The sequence below is a fragment of the Pelophylax lessonae genome (genome assembly GCF_965119305.1).
Source record: "Pelophylax lessonae genome assembly, chromosome: 4".
NCBI lineage: Eukaryota > Metazoa > Chordata > Amphibia > Anura > Ranidae > Pelophylax > Pelophylax lessonae.
In genome coordinates this window covers 304,197,353-304,217,695 of record NC_138771.1, presented here as the reverse complement: position 1 = coordinate 304,217,695, position 20,343 = coordinate 304,197,353, and the positions used below count along the sequence as shown (strand labels likewise).

Genomic DNA, 20,343 nt, shown 5'->3' with positions numbered 1-20,343 from the left:
AGGTGAAGCTCTGTGGGCTACCTTTTGAAGGGACCTTACTGTTTGGCTCAGCCCTGGATGAAGTACTGTCCAGGTCCTCTGAGAAAGGAAAGAAATTTCCTAGCAAGCCCAAAAGGGAGAGCTATAGGAAATTTTTTCATGGCCCCTCGGGGGAAAGTCAACAGAGAGCCAAAAAATAACCCAATAAGTAGGGCTTTGGTAGAGGTAGGCAAAGAAGTAATTTGCTCTTCCCCTCTCCAGGCACAAGCGCCAAAGATACTAAGTGACGCCAGAGTCAAAGTGGGGGGCAGACGGTCCCATTTCATTTCAATGGGAGAAAATTTCAATCAGTCCATACATTTATCACCTCATTCAGGAAGGATACTGCCTAGAATTTTCATCCATACCCCCATTAGAAGTGACTTAAACTCATCCTCCAAAGGAGGTACTAAAAAGAAGAGCCCTTTTGTATGGGATTCAAGAACTGGCAGAACAACTAGTGATAGTTCCAATGCCAGAAAACCAGCTTTACCAAGGCTTTTACTCCCACGTGTTCGTGGTACCCAAGCCCTCGGGAAAATACCACCTTATCATAATCCTCAAACTTAAACAAGTTCCTAGAGTACAAGAGGTTTTCAATGAAAGGTATTTATACAGTCCGCAAAAACTTGTTGAAAGATGTGTTTATGGCTACTCTGGATCTCAGGGATGCATACCTGCATGTTCCAATTCATCCGGAACACCAGGCCTTTCTGAGATTTTCGGTGGTCACGAGAAGGGGACTGAACACTGGCAGTTCAGGACAATTTCCTTTGGTCTAGCAGCCAGTCCCAAGGATTTTTACCAAGATCCTGGTAGAGGCGGTGACGTATCTTCATCTCCAGGGAATAGCTTTGATTCTTTACCTGGACTATCTACTGATTTTTGGTCCGTCAGCGGACCAAGTAAGATTAAACACCCAGAAGGTGTTAACAGTCCTAGGCTGGTTGATTAGCATGGAAATATCATCCCTGGAGCCCGCCCAGGTTCAGACCTATTTAGGGTACTGGATAGACTCACAGGTAAAAAGTCTCTTCCTTCCAAGGGAAAAGGTGTAAAAGGTAGTCTCCTCATTAAAAGGGTTGGTGGTCGCCCCCTCGTGCTCCAGGAGAGTGATCCTAAGAGTTCTGGGGCTCATGTCAGCCAGCATCCCGGCAATGAGTTGGGCGCAGCTACATTCAAGAGACCTTTAATTCTTCCACCTTTCCTCCTGGGACAAAAAGGTAGAGTCCCTGAACCTAATCCTCACCTCTCAGGTAAAAACCTTCCTGGAGTGGTGGTCAATACCAAGCAATTTAGAAAAGGGCAGATCTTAGGGCTCTGAAGGTCACCACAGACGCAAGCACCTGGGGGTGGGGGGCTCATCTAGAGGGAGCCCAAGCCCAGGGCATCTGGGACAAGGAAGTAGCCCAGGCCTCCTCCAACTTCAGAGAACTCAAGAGCAGTGAGCGAAGCCTTAAAAGCTTTTGAGAGTTCAATTTCAGGCATGGAAATTCAGGTCTGTTTCGACAATGCTACAACAGTAGCTTACCTGAATCACCAAGGGGGTACCAGGTCCAGACCCCTGTTGGTACTAGCCCAGGAAATCCTAGGCTGGGCCGAATGAAGAATGATCTCCCTGTCTGCCATTCACATAAAAGAGGAAAGCAACTGGGAAGCAGATTTCCTCAGTCGCCATCCAATAAGACAAGGAGAATGGGAGCTAAATCCCAAGGTATTTCAGACACTAGTTCAAAACTTCGGCTGCCCAGAAGTAGACCTATTTTTCAGCCTACAAAACAGAAAGGTAAGGAGGTTCTTTTCCCTTTCCTGGGAAAGAGGGACAGCGGGCCTGGATGCTCTGGCCCAGATATGGCAGTTCGAGTTAGCCTATGCCCTTCCACCTCTAACTCTTATACCTCGAGTTTTACAAAAGCTCAGTCGTTCCCCTGGCCTTCGCCTCCTCCTGATTGCGCTATGGTGGTCAAGGAGGGCGTGGTTTGCGAACCTTAACGCATTATTGGCGGCGCCTCCTTGGAAGCTTCCGAACCTTCCAAACCTACTATTGCAGGGACCAGTTTGGCACCCCAGGCCGGAGTTCTCCCAGTTGACGGCCTGGTTAGTGAGTGCCAGATCCTTAGATTAAAGGGCTGCTCAGACAGAGTGATAGATGCATTTCTCCTGAGCAGGAAACCAGCAACGAAGAAAATATACTTTAAAGTTTGGAAAACATTTTGTACTTGGCGTAGGCCGAAGCACATTTCTTCTGCTTCTGTCCCCATAATCTTGGATTTCCTTCAAGATGGGGTAGAGAAGGGTGTGGCGGTTAATACCCTTTGGGTACAAATAGCAGCTCTCTGTTTTTCTAGACGCGAGACTTGCAAAAGAGCCTTTAGTTAAAAGAATATTGATGGCCAGGGATAGAGTTACCCCTGTCACTAGAGACAGGTTCCCTCCTTGGGACCTGACTAGAGTTTGAGAGGTGTTATCTAGAAGCCCTTTTGAACCTATAGAAGAGGCTCCCTTTAACTTTTTGTCCCTAAAACTAGCCTTCCTCTTGGCTGTCACGACAGCCTGAAGGGTAGGGGACTTACAAGGTCTTTCATTGAAAGAACAATTTATGTTGATTTTCCCAGATAGGATTTTTCTCTGGCCAGATCCCTTATATCTGTCCAAGGTAACATCTTCCTTTCACAGGAAGCAGGAAATAATTTTACCATCCATTTGTGATAATCCTAGAAATAAAAAAGAAATGAAATCTCATTGTTTAGACGTGAGGAGATGCCTCCTCACTTATTTACAGAGGACCAGGGAGTTTAGGAGATCTAATCACCTTTTTGATCCTCTACTCTGGACCAAGAAAAGGACTGCAGGCGTCAAAACCTTCAGTCCCCAGGTGGATTAGGCAAGCCATTACCATGTCTTTTTGAGGTTTCAGGTGTTCCTGTGTCAGCAAAGCTGAAAGCACACTCAACAAGAGCACTGGCAACATCCTGGGTCTAAAAAGTTATAGCTTCCTGGGAACAGATTTGCAGTGCAGCCACCTGGTCCAGCCATGACACTTTTCTGAAGCACTACCGAGTGGAAGTGCTGCCTCAACAAGACCTAGCCTTTGGCCGAAAGGTACTACAGGCAGTAGTCCCACCCTAAGGTAGGCCTGTGGTTACTTTATTATCCTCTCCTGTGTTGCTATCCTGGAAGGTGAGATGAGAAAACTGTCCGTTAGACTTACTGGTTACGGTGTTTCTACTAATCTTCCAGGACCGCAGGCCTACATCCCACCCTGTTAAAAGGGTGAGGAAAGAATGTAAACAATAGGTGGTAAGTACCTAAGTATTTATACATACCTTGTGAATCGGTTGGAGAACTACTTTTTTTTTACAACTGAGGGACAAGGGGAAGGGTGGGCCTTTTAACAACTGTGAACTGATTGTGTTTCCTGTAGGGTGGAGCTTCTCATGTCTCATGTGTTGCCGTCCTGGGAGGTTCGTAGAAACACCGTTACCGGTAAGTCTAACGGATAGTTTTCTCTTTCGTTCATTGACGGACACAGCTCCTGTCATTCTTGACCATTTAGTTATACTGCCCCCTATAGGAGTTGGACACTAGGCAGAAAAAACTTCTGGCTACACCCATGGGCAGTGCCATGGGGTATACTCCCTCCACCTGCTATAGTCACTCTATTTCCTTGCTGGGACCTATTTCCTTGCTGGGATCTTTGCTCCTGGCAAAAAAATTTCTAAATAGCACATTTTTTCCTCTTGAATTTTTCGTGTGAGATCTACTATCAACTGACGGACTAAGCAACGGGCTGGATAATCTCTGTCCAGTGGCTACCCCAGTCTGGTCAGCGAGCATGCACAGGCCTCAGCTCCGCGCTAGGTTGGCCACGACATAGCCCCACTGGACGAGGGCTGACCCTCGAGTTAAACGTCTCCCGAGGTCGCATACGACTTGGCCTTGGCCTGAGTCACAACGTTCCTCCTGGCCGACAGGCCCTCATTTCGATGGAGAGGAGGATCTGTCTGAAACAGTGCCCACCTGGTTCCTGGCATGGTGAGTAGCTGTCCCCCCTCTGCCCCTGGAGGGTTTTGGGGATGGATTTGGGCCCCTCCTTGGGACGTCGGACCCCCGGGTTCCCCTCCTTCCCGCAGGCACCCCCTCTGTTTTTGCCATGCCCTCAGCCTGCCCCCCCATCCCCTCTACATAAACTGGGGCTGTTTGGGTGGTCTGGTCACTGGCCTGGAATGGGGGTGCTAACAGGTGATGGGGGCCGGGGGGTGCGTTACCAGTGACTAGACGATTGACAGGGGGGGGGGGGTTACCTGGTGGGGGCTCTTGCCAGGGCCCTCCATCTTGCCTGGATCTGTGCTTGAGGCCTAGTCTCCCAAATGTGTCCCGGGTGAAGGGGGCTTGCGGGCAACAGGCTAGCAAAAAGCACCCCCTCCTCCAGCAACCCCCTCCTTCCCCTGCCTTATCTGTCTTATCAGTTCCTGAATCTGATTCAGCTGCCACGGACGTGGGTCAACCTTCTTTGTTTGCGACCACGCACCCGGGATCCTCTTATAGGATGATTCCTCTACGCGTGCGACCGCGCATGAAAGAGCGTTGGCGGATGCACTGATTGTATGCATGAAACCCTGAAGATGGGAGGATGCAGCTGAAGCTGCCATGGAGGTGCAGGTACCCTTTGGCATTCACAAGCCATCCAGAGCGGCAAAGGGGTTTCCTTTCCCTGCTTATTTTGACAGATTTGTCGCTAAAGAGTGGGGGCAACCAAAGCGTCCCCATGGGGTTCCTAAGCACTTTACTAGGCGTTACCCCTATGAGGAGTCCCTTCTTAAGAAGTGGATAGACCGTCCGGATTCCAGATTAAACAAGGCAACCATGATTCCGCTTGAAGAGTCCCATGCCTTTAAGGACCAGGCTGATTGGAAGGCGGAGGATGTGGCCTGCACTATCTACACCTTAGCTGATTCAGCAATGAGGCCGCTAGTTCCAATTGCCCTGGTGTCGCAAACTCTGATAGAGTGGGCTAAGCTCCTATGTCGTGACCTGGAGGGAGAACAGCTCCCCCCTGCCTTTGCAGAGCTCGCGGACCATCTGGTACAGGGGCTGCAGTTTATCTGTAATGCCTCTTTCGATGCGGCTCCTCTGATAGCTCGCCTGTGTTTTAGCGGTTGTCTTTTGGCGTGTCTTTTGGCTCAAATGCTGGTCTGCGGACCAGACTTCTAAAAAGGTCTTGACTGATCTTCCCTTTCAAGGAGATTGCCTGTTTGGCTGGATTCTGGATTTTCAGAAGTCGCCCCTGGTTCCCTCCACAAAGCTGGAATATTTGGGCCTGACTCTGGACTCGGCCGTAGTCAGAGTGGACAAACTCCAGAAATTGCAGACTGCAATTTGTCTCCTGCTGTCCAACAAATTCCGTATTAGGTCCCTGCAAAGGGAGATTGTGGCCAAGTGGGACAAGACTCTGGACAATCTGATCTGGCTGAGTCGGGGAACAAAGGAGTCCTTGATGTGGTGGCTTCGCTGTCCAGTGCTTCGGCTGGGAAAATCCTTCCTCCCCTTGTATTGGACAGTGGTCACCACGGATGCCAGCCTGTCCGGCTGAGGAGGCGTCCTTGGCAAGCATTCTGCTCAGGGCATCTGGACGCTGGAAGTGTCCAGACTACCGATCAATGTCCTGGAACTCCAAGCAAACAGACTGTGTCTGGATCGTTGGACGGATCGTCTTTAGGGATGCCCAGTGCATTCAATCGGACAATGCCACGGTCGTGGCTTATGTCAATCTCCAAGGGGGCACAAGAAGTGCCCTGGCGGCTCTGGAGGTAGCCGGCATTCTAAGGTGGGCAGAATGATTTGTTCCAGCCCTCTCCGCTGTACACATTCCCGGGGTGGAAAAGTGGCAGGCGGATTACCTCAGTCGGCAGGCGTTGGACCACGGGGAGTGGTCCCTTCATCCGGAGGGGTTTCATCAGCTGTGTCTCCGGCAGGGCACCCCTGAGGTGGATCTGTTAGCATCTCCGCTCAACAGAAAGGTGCAGTGGTTTGTGGCTAGGTCAAGGGATCCATTGGCAGATTCCACAAATGTGCTGGTGGCCCCCGTGGGGGTCAGTAACTTCTCATCTACACCTTCCCTCTTCTCAAACTTCTGCCCGGACTACTACACAGGATCGAGGCAGAACGGATTCCGGTCATCTTAGTGGCCCTGGTGTGACCTCGCTGGGCTTGGTACGCCAATCTGGTGTGGCTGGTTGCTGACGTTTCTTGGAAGTTTCCTCTCAGGGAGGATCTGCTGCCACTGGCTTTGACGGCTTGGCTGTTGAACGCCAGGTGCTAAAGGATAGAGGTTTGTCTGAGTCGACGATTCCGAAGTTGTTAAAAGATAGGAAATCTACTTCAAGGAAGATCTACCATCGTACGTGGAGGACGTACATTGCGTGGTGTGTATCTTTTGGGGTTCATTCTCGCTCCTTCTCGGTGGCTCAGATCTTAACCTTCCTTTAACGGGGGGGGGTTCAACGAATTTGCCTTGAGTTGAACAGAAATTGGCCTTGAGTACCGTCTTTTTCCAATGGCCTTTGGCCACACACTCAATGGTGCGTACTTTTCTTCAGGGTGTCCGACATTCGATTCCTCCAGTGCGGGCTCTTTTGCCGCCTTGGGATCTTAATTTGGTGCTTTCAGCTCTACAGAAGCCTCCCTTTGGAGAGATTCCACTGCTTGCGCTGTCCCAGAAGGTGGCCTTTTGGTGGCTATCACCTCTGCGCGCAGGGTGTCAGAACTGGCGGCGTTATCCTGTCGTTCACCTTATCTGATGATTCACAAGGATAAGGCTGTGCTTCGCCCCTGTCCGTCATTCCTTCCTAAGGTGGTCTCTGCCTTTCATTAGGATGAAGACATTGTGTTGCCTTCCCTGTGTCCCAGGCTTAAACATCCAAAGGAAATTGCCTTGCATGCCTTGTATGTGGTCCGGGCAATATGGGTGTACCTGGCAGCTACAGTGTCTTTTCAGGTTGTCAGACTCGACTCTCCATTTGTGCTCACGTATGGACCTCGCAAAGGGTTGTCCGCTTCCTCTGTGACCATTTCCAGATGAATCAGACAGACGGTGGGTCAGGTTCTACCTTTCCCTGTCAAGGCGCACTCTACTAGGGTGCTTGGTGCCTCCTGGGCCTTCCGCCATCAAGCGTCAGTGATGCAGGTTTGCAAGGCGGCCACCTGGTCGTCGGTGCACATTTTTACAAAGCTTTATAAAGTAGATGTGTTGGCATCTGCAGGTGCTTCATTTGGCCGCAAGGTTTTGCAGGCTGCTGAGGACCTGATCCTCTTTGAGGGTGTATTGTTTTTTCAGGTGGGCTCCAGTTGTTTTGGTTGAACACCTGTTGCCTGGTTGGCTAATGTTTCGCCTTGGGGATTTTTGCTGTTTCCCACCCCTCATGTTTTACACTGCTTTGGGACGTCCCAATGGTCAAGAATGATAGGAGCTGTGTCCATCAATGAACGAAAGAGAAAATGGGATTTTTGACTTGCCATAAAATCCATTTCTCTGATGTTCATTGATGGACATAGCACCCACCCCTCTGTGGAGTTCTAATTCTCCTGACACTGCTTGTAACAACTGAGTGACTATAGCAGGGAGAGGGAGTATAATCCCTGGGACTGCCCATGGGTGTAGCCAGAAGTTTTTTTTTCTGCCTAGTGTCCTACTCCTGTAAGGGGCAGTATAACCCATTGGTGAAGAATGACAGGAGATGTGTCCGTCAATGAACCTCAGAGAAATGGATTTTACGGCAAGTCAAAAATCCCATTATTTCTGTACTATCGCTGACACCCCTTTTCTGTATTTCAGTTTCTTGTTTTCATTGTAGTTAAAAATAATGTAAAATAAATAGAAGTGCTTTTGAAATGTGATTATTTCATAAAATCGCTGCCCTCATGTAGAACAGGGGATGTCAGTAGAAGTTGTGGGTAAATGCTAAGGTACTGTTAATCGTGCTGACTTCCAAATATTTTGCTCAAGAATTAAGCATAGGCTGGGCATTTAATTTTTCTCTCTTCACTTTCCGCTGCCAATGGAAGTTTTCTTGCATCTGAAAAGAATGTTTCAGGTAATTATTTTAATACCGCATCATTCATCATGTTTTGTCTAACTGGAAGAAGCGAATAAATCTGCACAACACAAGAAACCGCTAATATGGCTTCTGGCAATAAATACATATTACACCACACTATTTTATGCAACCTTGGTGGGCTACCGATTTCCTTCTTGTCAAAAGAATCACAGAAAAATATATAATGTAAATACACAACCACCATAAACAGCACTCTTATATACACCCTCTAAGCTAGTTGCTGCATGAAGAAGTTAATACCTGGTCCTTCAAAGAATCAGCTTCATTTTCATTGAAAACACACAGCAAAGGCATTGATATGTGTCCAAACATCACAAAAAATGTGCAGATGTATAATAGTTGCTAATCCTCACACACCACGGCAAGCAGCTCTTAGTGTATATTAATACTGTATATATGTAGCTGCTTTTACATATATAGTACATCCAAAGACTCCAAAGTTCCCACAGTAGCTGTAATATCAGTTACTCCAAGCATATACCTTACTGTTGTTCTTTTGACAAGGGCGAAATCTGTAGCATAGCGGGCTGCATAAATTAGTGCAGTGTAACTTTTTGTATTTATTGTCCTGACTTTGAAGGGGGACTGAACCTTCATATACCTGTTGCTCATTGCATTTTAGTACCACTTTCCAAAGTATATATAGTATTTATATATTTTCTAATATGAAATAACCAATTCTTAGGGGAACGAACACATTTTGCAAGAGCTTTTGTGTGGTTTAATGACTATTCTATATAAGCTGTACACTTCTAAGAATTAATGTAAGTCTCCAGTAGGCTGTGCAGCTGTATGCAATCAGCTGTGGCCACTCAGCCTTTCAGTTCTATCACAGATGCCCTGGCTCTCTGCATTTCAATACAAATCAAGCTGTTACATGCAGTTAGGGACAGGTAAACCGCTCAGGATGCATCCAGGGCTGCTCATCTGTATTGAATCACATCCTGCGGTTACATGCATACAGCTTGTCGGCCACTTCTAGTCACATACGCTTATGCTTGCAACAGAAATATGTTCATTCTTTGTGGTGTACAGCCAAAAGTGGATTTGGGAATGTGGCCAATATGTGGTCAACTTTGACTACTTCGATATTCGCATTGCCTTCATTTTATTGATGATATACAATTTTTAAGTGGAGTTATCCGATATTGGTTTTCTTGAGCATCTAATGTTTAGATCATTCAGATATGGACAAAATGATGTTTGGGTAATTAAGTTACAGAAATTTCTGTGCAATTATGGAGCATCTGCATCTCCTGGTGTCTTGTTTGTTATAATGTAAACATATAATATGTTTTCAAAAACAGAAACATTTCCTTATTCTTAACAATTCCTTTCTTTATAATTAATTTACAGGTTCCTGTGACTGGACTACCCTTGAAAGTTTTTCCTCTCATGGGTATTGTGTTTGGAGCAATTTATTCCTGTAGCAATTACTTTAGCGTCATTTTCAGTGGTGGCGTAGGAAAAAATGGATCTACTGTTGCCGTAAGTGAATTTGAAACTATGCTTTTCTAGTAATAAACTGCCTTTGTCAAGCGATTGTAAAGGTTTAATTGTTTTTTTTTTTTCTAACAAAAAACAAACATTTCACACTTGCCTGCTCTACATTGGTTTTGCACAGAGCAACCCTGATCCTTCTCTTCTGGAGTCCTTCACTGGCGGTCTTGACTTCCTCCTCTTTTAGTGCCTCCATAGAAAGCTGCTTGCTATAAGGACACTCATGCACACTCAATCCCGAGCCGTCCTGTGTGCATCCATTGACCCACACAGTGCGACTGAGCCCCGCTCTCTGCTCACACGATTTGATTGACAGCAACCAATAACTGGCTTTCCTGTAACAGGGGACATTTACACTGATAATTAGGGCACTGATCATCAGTGCCCTGATTATCCATGCAGCCCCATCAGTGCTGATCAGTATCTGTCAGTGCAGCCTCATCGTTGCTCATCCGTGCAGCCTCATCGTTGCTCATCCGTGCAGCCTCATCGTTGCTCATCCGTGCAGCCTCATCGTTGCTCATCCGTGCAGCCTCATCGTTGCTCATCCGTGCAGCCTCATCGTTGCTCATCCGTGCAGCCTCATCGTTGCTCATCAGTGCAGCCTCATCGTTGCCCATCAGTGCAGCCTCATCGTTGCTCATCAGTGCAGCCTCATCGTTGCTCATCAGTGCAGCCTCATCGTTGCCCATCAGTGCAGCCTCATCGTTGCTCATCAGTGCAGCCTCATCGTTGCCCATCAGTGCAGCCTCATCGTTGCCCATCAGTGCAGCCTCATCGTTGCTCATCAGTGCAGCCTCATCGTTGCCCATCAGTGCAGCCTCATCGTTGCCCATCAGTGCAGCCTCATCGTTGCCCATCAGTGCAGCCTCATCGTTGCCCATCAGTGCAGCCTCATCGTTGCTCATCAGTGCAGCCTTATCGGTGCCCATCAGTGCAGCCTTATCGGTGCCCATCAGTGCAGCCTTATCGGTGCCCATCAGTTCAGCCTCATCGTTGCCCATCAGTGCAGCCTCATCGTTGCCCATCAGTGCAGCCTCATCGTTGCTCATCAGTGCAGCCTTATCGGTGCCCATCAGTGCAGCCTTATCGGTGCCCATCAGTTCAGCCTCATCAGTGCCCATCAGTGCAGCCTCATCAGCACACAACAGTGATGAAAAAAAATTACCTATCTGCTAAATTTTATAACCGAAACAAAGAAAACCTAGTTTTTTTTTTTTTTTTTTTTAGCAATAAATAAAACCCAGGGGTGATTAAATACCATAAAAAAAAAAAAGGCTCGATTGGTCGAATAAAATGATGAAAAAACTCATATGAGTACAGGGTTGCATGACCGCGCAATTGTCATTCAAAGTGTGACAGTGTTGAAAGATAAAAATTGGCTTGTTCAGGAAGGGGGTAAAAGTGCCCAGTAGGGTAGTGGTTAAATTAAATAAAAAAAATAAACTTTTATCTTTACAACCACTTCATCACCTCCCACAATGCAGAGACCGATTGCGGGGCCCCTACACTATGAAAACTCTTAAAAATGTCAAATTCCTGCATAGGAAAATCCAATACATTCAGAAGAAGGATCTGCAGGCATCGGATGGAGCTTACTAGCCACATTTGCGGCTAAAAATAAATATAGTGCAGTGCTCAAACATTAACGTACAGTGTAAATGACATTCATATGAACGTTCGCCAATGCAAAAGTATATCAAAGTGCTCAAAATAGTGCAGCAGTAAAGTAATCTTGTAGTGACATTCGAACTGGCAGGAGGAACCATAGTGTGTAGTGGGGGGGAGCAGGCATTCACACACCTGAAATTGTTAAATACTTGCAGCGGCTGGGAACAGCACAGTGGCAGAGTTTGAAAACCAAAAGTCTTGGTGCCAACAAGGAAGTGGCCTCTGCTGGGGATTATCGGGAACCAAAGCGAAAGCTGCATAGTGCTCTTCCTAAAAGGCCTTTTGTTGTGATGAAACCGTATTAACCTCAAGTAGAAGGTGAGATTCCCCTTTACAAGTGGGACTGGATAGAAGTTTAGAGAATTGGAGAATGAGGGTTCTGAGAAGGAAATGCAGGAGGGCACATTAGGTGGATTCCTGCAGAATGTGTGGAAGAGGTTCAATCCAAGCCAAGTGAAGGTCAGCAAGGAGAAGCTGCGGGAACGTATCTGATTGCCACTTGCAAGGATCAGGAAGGATATCTCTTGTGATGACATAATTGTTACAGACTGACTTTCTTTGCTTGCTCTGCTGAGTGCAGAGTGGTGGCGATATTGGTGCACTTGCGGATACTTTACAGCATCTTTGCACTAAGGAGCACTTCCAACAACTTGTTAAAGCAATATTTTATATTAGACATTTGATTATATTTTTTTATGATAAACTTTGCACTTTAATATTTTATGGACTGTTTTTTTCACTGCTGCACTATTTTGAGCACTTTGATATACTTTTACATTAGTGAATATTCATATGAATGTCATTGTTAACGCCAGTGTTTTTCAACTTTTTTTTTTCAGTGAAAGCACCCTTTAAAATGGTAGACAATCTCAAGACACCTTTTTAATTTTATGGACAGTCTCAAGGCACCCCATTCTAAAATGTAAAAAACTATTCTGATAGTTTTACATAATGCGGCAGCATCGACAACACGTAGGACACCCGACATTAGAGGCGATTTACTCTTCCAAAGCAAATACACTTTTGCACACTAGTACTGACTAGTATTCCAATATTTTTCCTCTCCCTCAGTTTCTCTCCATCATTCAGCTAATGTGACCCCAGTGTTGATGGGGAGGGTCAAACAAGGATGCTGTGCAAGCGATCAACTCCCTTCTTATCAACACTGAGGACATCACTGGTAGTTAGGACACCAGTGGCTTAAAGGTTGATATGGTGCCCATAAAAACCTGTGGCTTTGTGTAACTAAAAAGCAGGCTTGATCCACCTACAGTCTTGTATAGAATTTATGGACAATTTTTAGCCATTTTGCCAAGACACCCCAGGGTGCCTGAGCACCCTGATTGATAAAGGCTGGTTTACACTGTCAGCCTTTATTAATCAGGGTGCCCAGGTAATGTTTGAGCACTGCACTATATTTATTTTTATTCAAGTGAGTTTTGTCATCTCTAAGTGCTAGCAGCCAGATATTCTCAATCGCTCAAAGTGCTTCTTGCATTAAACATTTGTGGCTGGTTGGTTGATTTGTATCTTACAAAAAGTTAAGTTTAAATATAGAGCATTATTTTTCTGTTTTGTACTTGGTGTAATCATGAATGAATGTATATTAAACAAATGATGCAGTACATTAATTTTCAAATAGTGTTTTTTGTTTTTTTTTTTTAAAAAAAACAAATGAAATTGAAAAAAACACAAAAAAAAAAAAAAAAAATGAAATTGAAATATGTGCACTTATTTTGCTATCTGTCATCTGTTACCTCACCCAATCCCTAAATTTTAATGAATTTACACTCAAAGAGACTCTCATTATGTCAAGAAGTTGAAGCAAATACAGCATTGGGAAACACATTTTATATTCCTTATTATTAGCATCTATGTGGATTCTGTTTTTTTCAATCTCTTGCAGAGCTAGAGGCGGCAACAGAAATTTTAGAATCTGACAATACAGGGTGTTCAGCCATGTATGACCACCCTTAATGGGAATTGATCATTTGTCAGACTACAGTAAAATGTATTTTATTATAGTCACACAATCTTTTCATTAGATAAGGGGCTGTCAATGCAGATCAACATCAGCTATTATTAATATCTTGTATACTACTTATAAAAATGCAACAATTTATTCAATATCACATTTTCTTTACTCCAAAAAAAATAAAACATGGAAGTCCACCATACTTTCTTACACATAAAAAAACATCTTATTTACATCTTTCTTCATCCCAAATTTCACTGTCACAATCTTAATATGTATTATACATAAAATTTCTGGGTGTCTCATACGTTAATATGTTTCTTGGGTCTTGTCCAATTCTGCAGGACGTAAAAATCCCAGTTGATAATCATGCATTCTTTCTTTTCCAGTATTTCTAGTGAAAGCATTTTAGGCAAAGTGCAGAAGTACAGACAAATATCAAACAGTGGTGCACTTCCAAACAATGTCAAAATCCAGCACTTCCTGGTCATAGAAAAAGTAGACATCATGCATCCTTTCAATACAGTGCATCTGGAAAGTATTTACAGCGCTTCAATTTTTTCACGTTTTGTTGTTACAACCTTATTCCAAAATGGATTAAATTTCTTATTTTCCTCAAAATTCTCCAAACAATAACCCATAATGACAATGTGAAAGAAGCTTGTTTGAAATCTTTGCAAATGTCCTAAAAATAAAAAATGAAAAAAATCACATGTACATAAGCATTCACTGCCTTTGCCATCACACTCAAAATTGAGCTCAGTTGCATCCTGTTTCCACTGACTATCCTTAAGATGTTTCTAAAACTTGAGTCCACCTGTGGTGAATTCAGTTGATTGGACATGATTTGAAAAGGCACACACCTGTCTTTGTAAGCTCCCACAGTTAGCAGTGCATGTCAGAGCACAAACCAAGCCATGAAGTCCAAGGAATTGTCTGTAGTCCTCCAAGACAGGAATGTATCAAGGCACAGATTTTGGGAAGAGTACAGAAAAATTTCTGCAGCATTGACGATCCCAAGAAACACAGTGGCCTCCATCATCCGTAAATGGAAGAACTTAGGAACCACCAGAACTCTTCCTAGAGTGGGCCGCCCAGAAAAAACTGACCGATCAGGGGAGAAGGGCCTTAGAGAGGTGATTAAGGACCCTTTGGTCACTCTGACAGAGGACCCAGAGTTTCTCTGTGGAGAGAGGAGAATCTCCCAGAAGAACCACCATCTCTGCAGCACTCCACCAATCAGGTCTGTATGGTAGAGTGGCCAGACAGAAGCCACTCCTCAGTAAAAGGCACATGAAAGCCTGTCTGGAGTTTGTCAAAAGGCACCTGAAGGACTCTCAGGACATGAGAAACAAAATTCTCTGGTCAGATGAAACAAAGATTGAGCTCTTTGGCAAGCGTCATGTCTGGAGGAAACCAGGCACCACTTATTAGCTGGCCAATACCATATCATGAAGCAAGGTGGTGGCAGCATCATGCTGTGGGGATGTTTTTCAGTGGCAGGAAATGGGAGACTAGTCAGGATCAAGAGCGCTCTGGACCTCAGATCAGGGCGACAGTTCATCTTCCAACAGTACAACAACCCCAAGCACAAAGCCAAGATAACAAATGAGTGGCTACGGGACAACCATGTGAATGTCCTTGAGTGGCCCAGCCAGAGCCCAGACTTGAACTTGATTGAATATCTCTGGAGAGATCTAAAAATGGCTGAGTGCTGACGCATGGAGCTTGAGAGGTCCTGCAAAGAAGAATGGGAGAAACTGCCCAAAAGTAGGTGTGCCAATCTTGTAGCATCATACTTAAAAATACTTGAGGCTGCATTTGGTGCCAAAGGTGCTTCAACAAAGTATTTGGCAAAGGCTGTGAATACTTATGTACATGTGATTTTTTTTTTTTTTTTTTTTTTTTTATGAATTTGCAAAAATTTTAAACTTCTTTCATGCTGTCTTTATGGGGTATTGTTTGTCGAATTTTGAGGAAAATATTGAATTTAATCCATTTTGGAATAACACTGTAACATAACAGTGTGCAAAAAGTGAAACGGTGTGAATACTTTCCAGATGCACTGTAATTACGTATAATTAAGTATATATTGATAACCTATTTGGGATGTGGTATTCTAAAAAAATGTCAATATAACACAATATGTATAATTTAAATTGCATTATAATCAATATCACATTCCACTTTACCCTCAAAGTCATTGTGGTCTGTATATATAGACATGAGCTTCTGCCTACACCCACGAGGTATGCAATTACCATCCTGGGCATCTCTAGATAAGGAGACCAGACCAGGATATATAAGATTTTGATGAAGTGAAATCTGTATATCAAAAATATAAAATTTGTGTGAAATAAGAGGTTTTAATCTGTATGGTGAACTTCCAGGTTTTATTGTTTTTGGAATAAAGTTTGTTATACTGTATAAATGGTTGCATTTTTACACTGCTCAAAAAAATTAAAAGAACACTTTGAAAACACATCAGATCTCGGTGGGGAAAAATATCATGCTGGATATCTATACTGATATGGACTGGGTAATGTGTTAGGAACGAAAAGATGCCACATTGTTTGATGGAAATGAAAATGATCAACTTACAGAGGGCTGAATTCAAAGACAGCCTAAATATCAAAATGAAAAAAATTATGCAGTAGGCTAGTCCATTTTGCTGAAATTTCATTGCGGCAACTCAAAATTGTACTCAGTAGTTTAGTCCCACGTGCTTGTATGTATGCCTGACAACGTCAGGGCATGCTCCTAATGAGACGTGGGATGGTGTCCTGGGGTATTCCCCCCAGATCTGGACCAGGGCATCACTGAGCTCCTGAGCAGACTTAGGTGTAACCTGGCGGCGTGGGATGGACCGAAACATAATGTCCCAGAGGTGTTCTATTGGATTAAGGTCAAGCGAGTGTGCGGGCTATTTAATGGTATTATTTTCTTTCTCCTCCGGGAACTAGCTGCATACTCTCACCACACGAGGCTGGGTATTGTCGTGCACCAGAAAGAACCCAGGACCCACTGCACCAGTGTAGGATCTGACACTGGGTCCAAAGATTTCATCCTGATTCCTAATGGCAGTCAGGGTGCTATTGCCTAGCCTGTAGATGTCTGTGTCCCTCCATGGATATGCCTCCCCAGACCATCACTGACCCACTTCCAAACTGGTCATGCTGAACGATGTTACAGGCAGTATAACGTTCTCCATGACTTCTCCAGACCCTTCTGGGGTGTGGTCAGTACACATTTTGTGTACAGAAGAGCTCCTGGTAGCCATATTGCATTGCATTGCATTGCATTTGCAGAAAATGACAACAGCTGCAGATTGAAAAGGAAAGGTAATTTCGATCATAGGATATAAAAAGAAGATCCCAGAGAATCTGGAATGTCGGGGAACTCAACCCCAAATAGGGGAGTTAGCCCACATTTTATTATTATTCTTCTCAAATTTAGTACTTTAAAGGCTGTGAGGTTATCATAGAATGGGAGAGCACACAATATTTAAAATAACATCTTTATTCAAAATAATAAAAAAGATTAAAAACAGTAAAAAAAAGTTTTACAACCTAAATTCAGGCTCATATGCTTAGATACATTCAGTGTAGATACATTACTGATAGGTCCTACGCATTTCGCTGAGCGTTCTGCTCATTCAATTGCTTCTTCAGGGACCACATGTAGTACTTAAAGACTGTTTCTACAGGCTTTATAAGAAAACAGAAATATACAATCATAATAATAAAGAATGACTGATGTCCATGTAAATAGCACATATACATTATCCATTGTTGTACTCTTTCAACTGTGTTCAGTTATCTATTGTGCTCACCAATAATCAGAGGATCAGTCGCCGAGCATGCCAGGCACTCAAAACAGCCTTCCATGGTAAAAGTGGTGGGCAAAAATCCAATGACTTGACGCCCCCCACATGTAGGCAGGCACCCCAAGGGGCCACCGCAGAGAGGGTAGGGCTATTGATGGGCACTGGACCGCACCAGTATCTCTGAGGCAGGCAGGGATAACCGTGAGATAAGGGACCGAACAGGAGTCCACTCTATAAGAAATTGTAAACAGTAATAATAGCAATTGCATGTCTGGGGAACCTTTCCTTACTTCCCTTTTCCCTTAATGCTTAAATTGACCCATATAAACAATAATGCCCATATTGGTCATAACATGCAGTCACCCCTAATAATGGCGATAAAGGGTATATATATATATATATATATATATATATATATATATATATATATATAGCCTATTCAAAAGTATCCCCATAAGAAAGAAATACCAGTTACCTTCCAGGGAGTCTGTTTTCAATCTGATCAATTAAACCAAAGAGAACGGTCCTGATGTCCTGTCTCGTGGTAGCAGGGAGCCTTGTACGGCTTCCTCTGCCGCTGGAGGCCTTAATATATGGAACCCCCCACAAACCATGATCAGTGTTAGTGTCCCAGCATTCTCCGCAAAAAGATCCGATTGCATAATGCAACTATCCAGCAATAATAAACAGTGCATTGCGAAAGTATTTGGCCCCCTTGAACTTTTCAACCTTTTGCCACATTTCAGGCTTCAAACATAAAGATATAAAACTGTAATTTTTTGTGAAGAATCAACAACAAGTGGGACAAAATCATGAAGTGGAACGAAATTTATTGGATATTTCAAACTTTTTTAACAAATAAACTGAAAAATTGGGTGTGTAAAATTATTCAGCCCCCTTAAGTTAATACTTTGTAGCGCCACCTTTTGCTGCGATTACAGCTGTAAGTCGCTTGGGGTATGTCTCTATCATTTTTGCACATCGAGAGACTGACATTTTTGCCCATTCCTCCTTGCAAAACAGCTTGAGCTCTGAGGTTGGATGGAGAGCGTTTGTGAACAGCAGTTTTCAGTTCTTTCCACAGATTCTCGATTGGATTCAGGTCTGGACTTTGACTTGGCCATTCTAACACCTGGATATGTTTATTTGTGAACCATTCCATTGTAGATTTTGCTTTATGTTTTGGATCATTGTCTTGTTGGAAGACAAATCTCCGTCCTAGTCTCAGGTCTTTTGCAGACTCCATCAGGTTTTCTTCCAGAATGGTCCTGTATTTGGCTCTATTCATCTTCCCATCAATTTTAAACATCTTCCCTGTCCCTGCTGAAGAAAAGCAGACCCAAACCATGGTGCTGCCACCACCATGTTTGACAGTGGGGATGGTGTGTTCAGGGTGATGAGCTGTGTTGCTTTTATGCCAAACATAATGTTTTGCATTGTTGCCAAAAAGTTTGATTTTGGTTTCATCTGACCAGAGCACCTTCTTCCACATGTTTTGTGTGTCTCCCAGGTGGCTTGCGGCAAACTTTAAATGACACTTTTTATGGATATATTTAAGAAATGGCTTTCTTCTTGCCACTCTTCCATAAAGGCCAGATTTGTGCAGTATACGACAATGATTGTTGTCCTATGGTCAGAGTCTCCCACCTCAGCTGTAGATCTCTGCAGTTCATCCAGAGTGATCATGGGCCTCTTGGCTGCATCTCTGATCAGTCTTCTCCTTGTATGAGCTGAAAGTTTAGAGGAACGGCCAGGTCTTCGTAGATTTGGAGTGGTCTGATACTCCTTCCATTTCAATATTATCGCTTGCACAGTGCTCCTTGGGATGTTTAAAGCTTGGGAAATCTTTTTGTATCCAAATCCAGCTTTAAACTTCTCCACAACAGTATCTCGGACCTGCCTGGTGTGTTCCTTGTTCTTCATGATGCTCTCTGCGCTTTAAACGGACCTCTGAGACTATCACAGTGCAGGTGCATTTATACAGAGACTTGATTACACACAGGTGGATTCTATTTATCATCATTAGTCATTTAGGTCAACATTGGATCATTCAGAGATCCTCACTGTACTTCTGGAGAGAGTTTGCTGCACTGAAAGTAAAGGGGCTGAATAATTTTGCACATCCAATTTTTCCGTTTTTTATTTGTTAACAAAGTTTGAAATATCCAATAAATTTCGTTCCACTTCATGATTGTGTCCCACTTGTTGATTCTTCACAAAAAATTACAGTTTTATATCTTTATGTTTGAAGCCTGAAATGTGGCAAAAGGTCAAAAAGTTCAAGGGGGCTGAATACTTTCGCAATGCACTGTATATATGTGTATATATATATGTATGTATGCTTGGAAATGTACAATATTAATTTTCCATCACCGTATGACTTATACTGTATCAGATGTTTTTATCATTCCATTATATGGCTAGGTAAGTATACTCCTATTCACCCAACTGTGAGGAAATAATATGACATAGTGAAACTCTATTGGGTATTTCCTTATTCAAGGAAAGGTTTAAATGATATTGCTGTATTTAATCCTGGTGGCTGAGTGGCCTGTAAATTATAAATCCATTTCGCCTCACATTTGAGGATCTGATTATCAAAATTACTTTGAGGATTTTTTGGAATTGTTTCCAAGTACTGAGAATGAGAATACACAAGGATTGTAACTGTGGTTAAGTCCAACATGCTTGCCGATCGGATCCACATTGATATAATAAAGGTGGTCTTGTATGCGTCGTGCAAAGGTCCTTTTGGTCTTTCCCACATAAAACGATCCGCATATACAATTTGCCAAATATACCACTCCTTCTGTACGACAATCGGCATGGAATCGGGGCTTAAGTGTCCCACCCTTGGGAGAGGGAGGGACTCGCCTACCCTCACCCAAGGGAATTGGTCACAGCCTCCATAATGGAGGGTACCTGTACCTCCCATTGCTCCCTCTCCATATCCACTGGTAAGTAATGACTATGAACTAGTTGATCTCTTATAGACTGTGCTATTCGGTACACAATTTCTGGTTGCCTGAGTATATATTTAGAAACAATAGAGTCATCTGTGGAAAAGTGGCAGCTCCGGTTCAGAACTGTTTTAGTCAATTGGTGATGAGCATTATATTTGGTAACCGTTTTCATTGTTTCATTGGATCTACAAGTTTTGGATTCAAAAATCAATTTGTAGTTAATTTTTAAAAAAGGTAATTTTTAATAACTTTGGGTTGCAATTGTATACGCTA

At 43.8% G+C, this 20,343-nt stretch overlaps 1 protein-coding gene across 1 annotated transcript in view; it reads left to right on the top strand.

The window, feature by feature from the left end:
* The window catches only part of CHPT1 (choline phosphotransferase 1), an 83,745-nt gene that overhangs the window by 44,700 nt on the left and 18,702 nt on the right, over nt 1-20,343 (top strand). Inside the window, exon 5 of the mRNA XM_082256746.1 lies at nt 9,492-9,623. Within this exon, the coding sequence (XP_082112872.1) occupies nt 9,492-9,623 (132 nt within the window). The remainder of the gene's footprint in view (nt 1-9,491; nt 9,624-20,343) is intronic.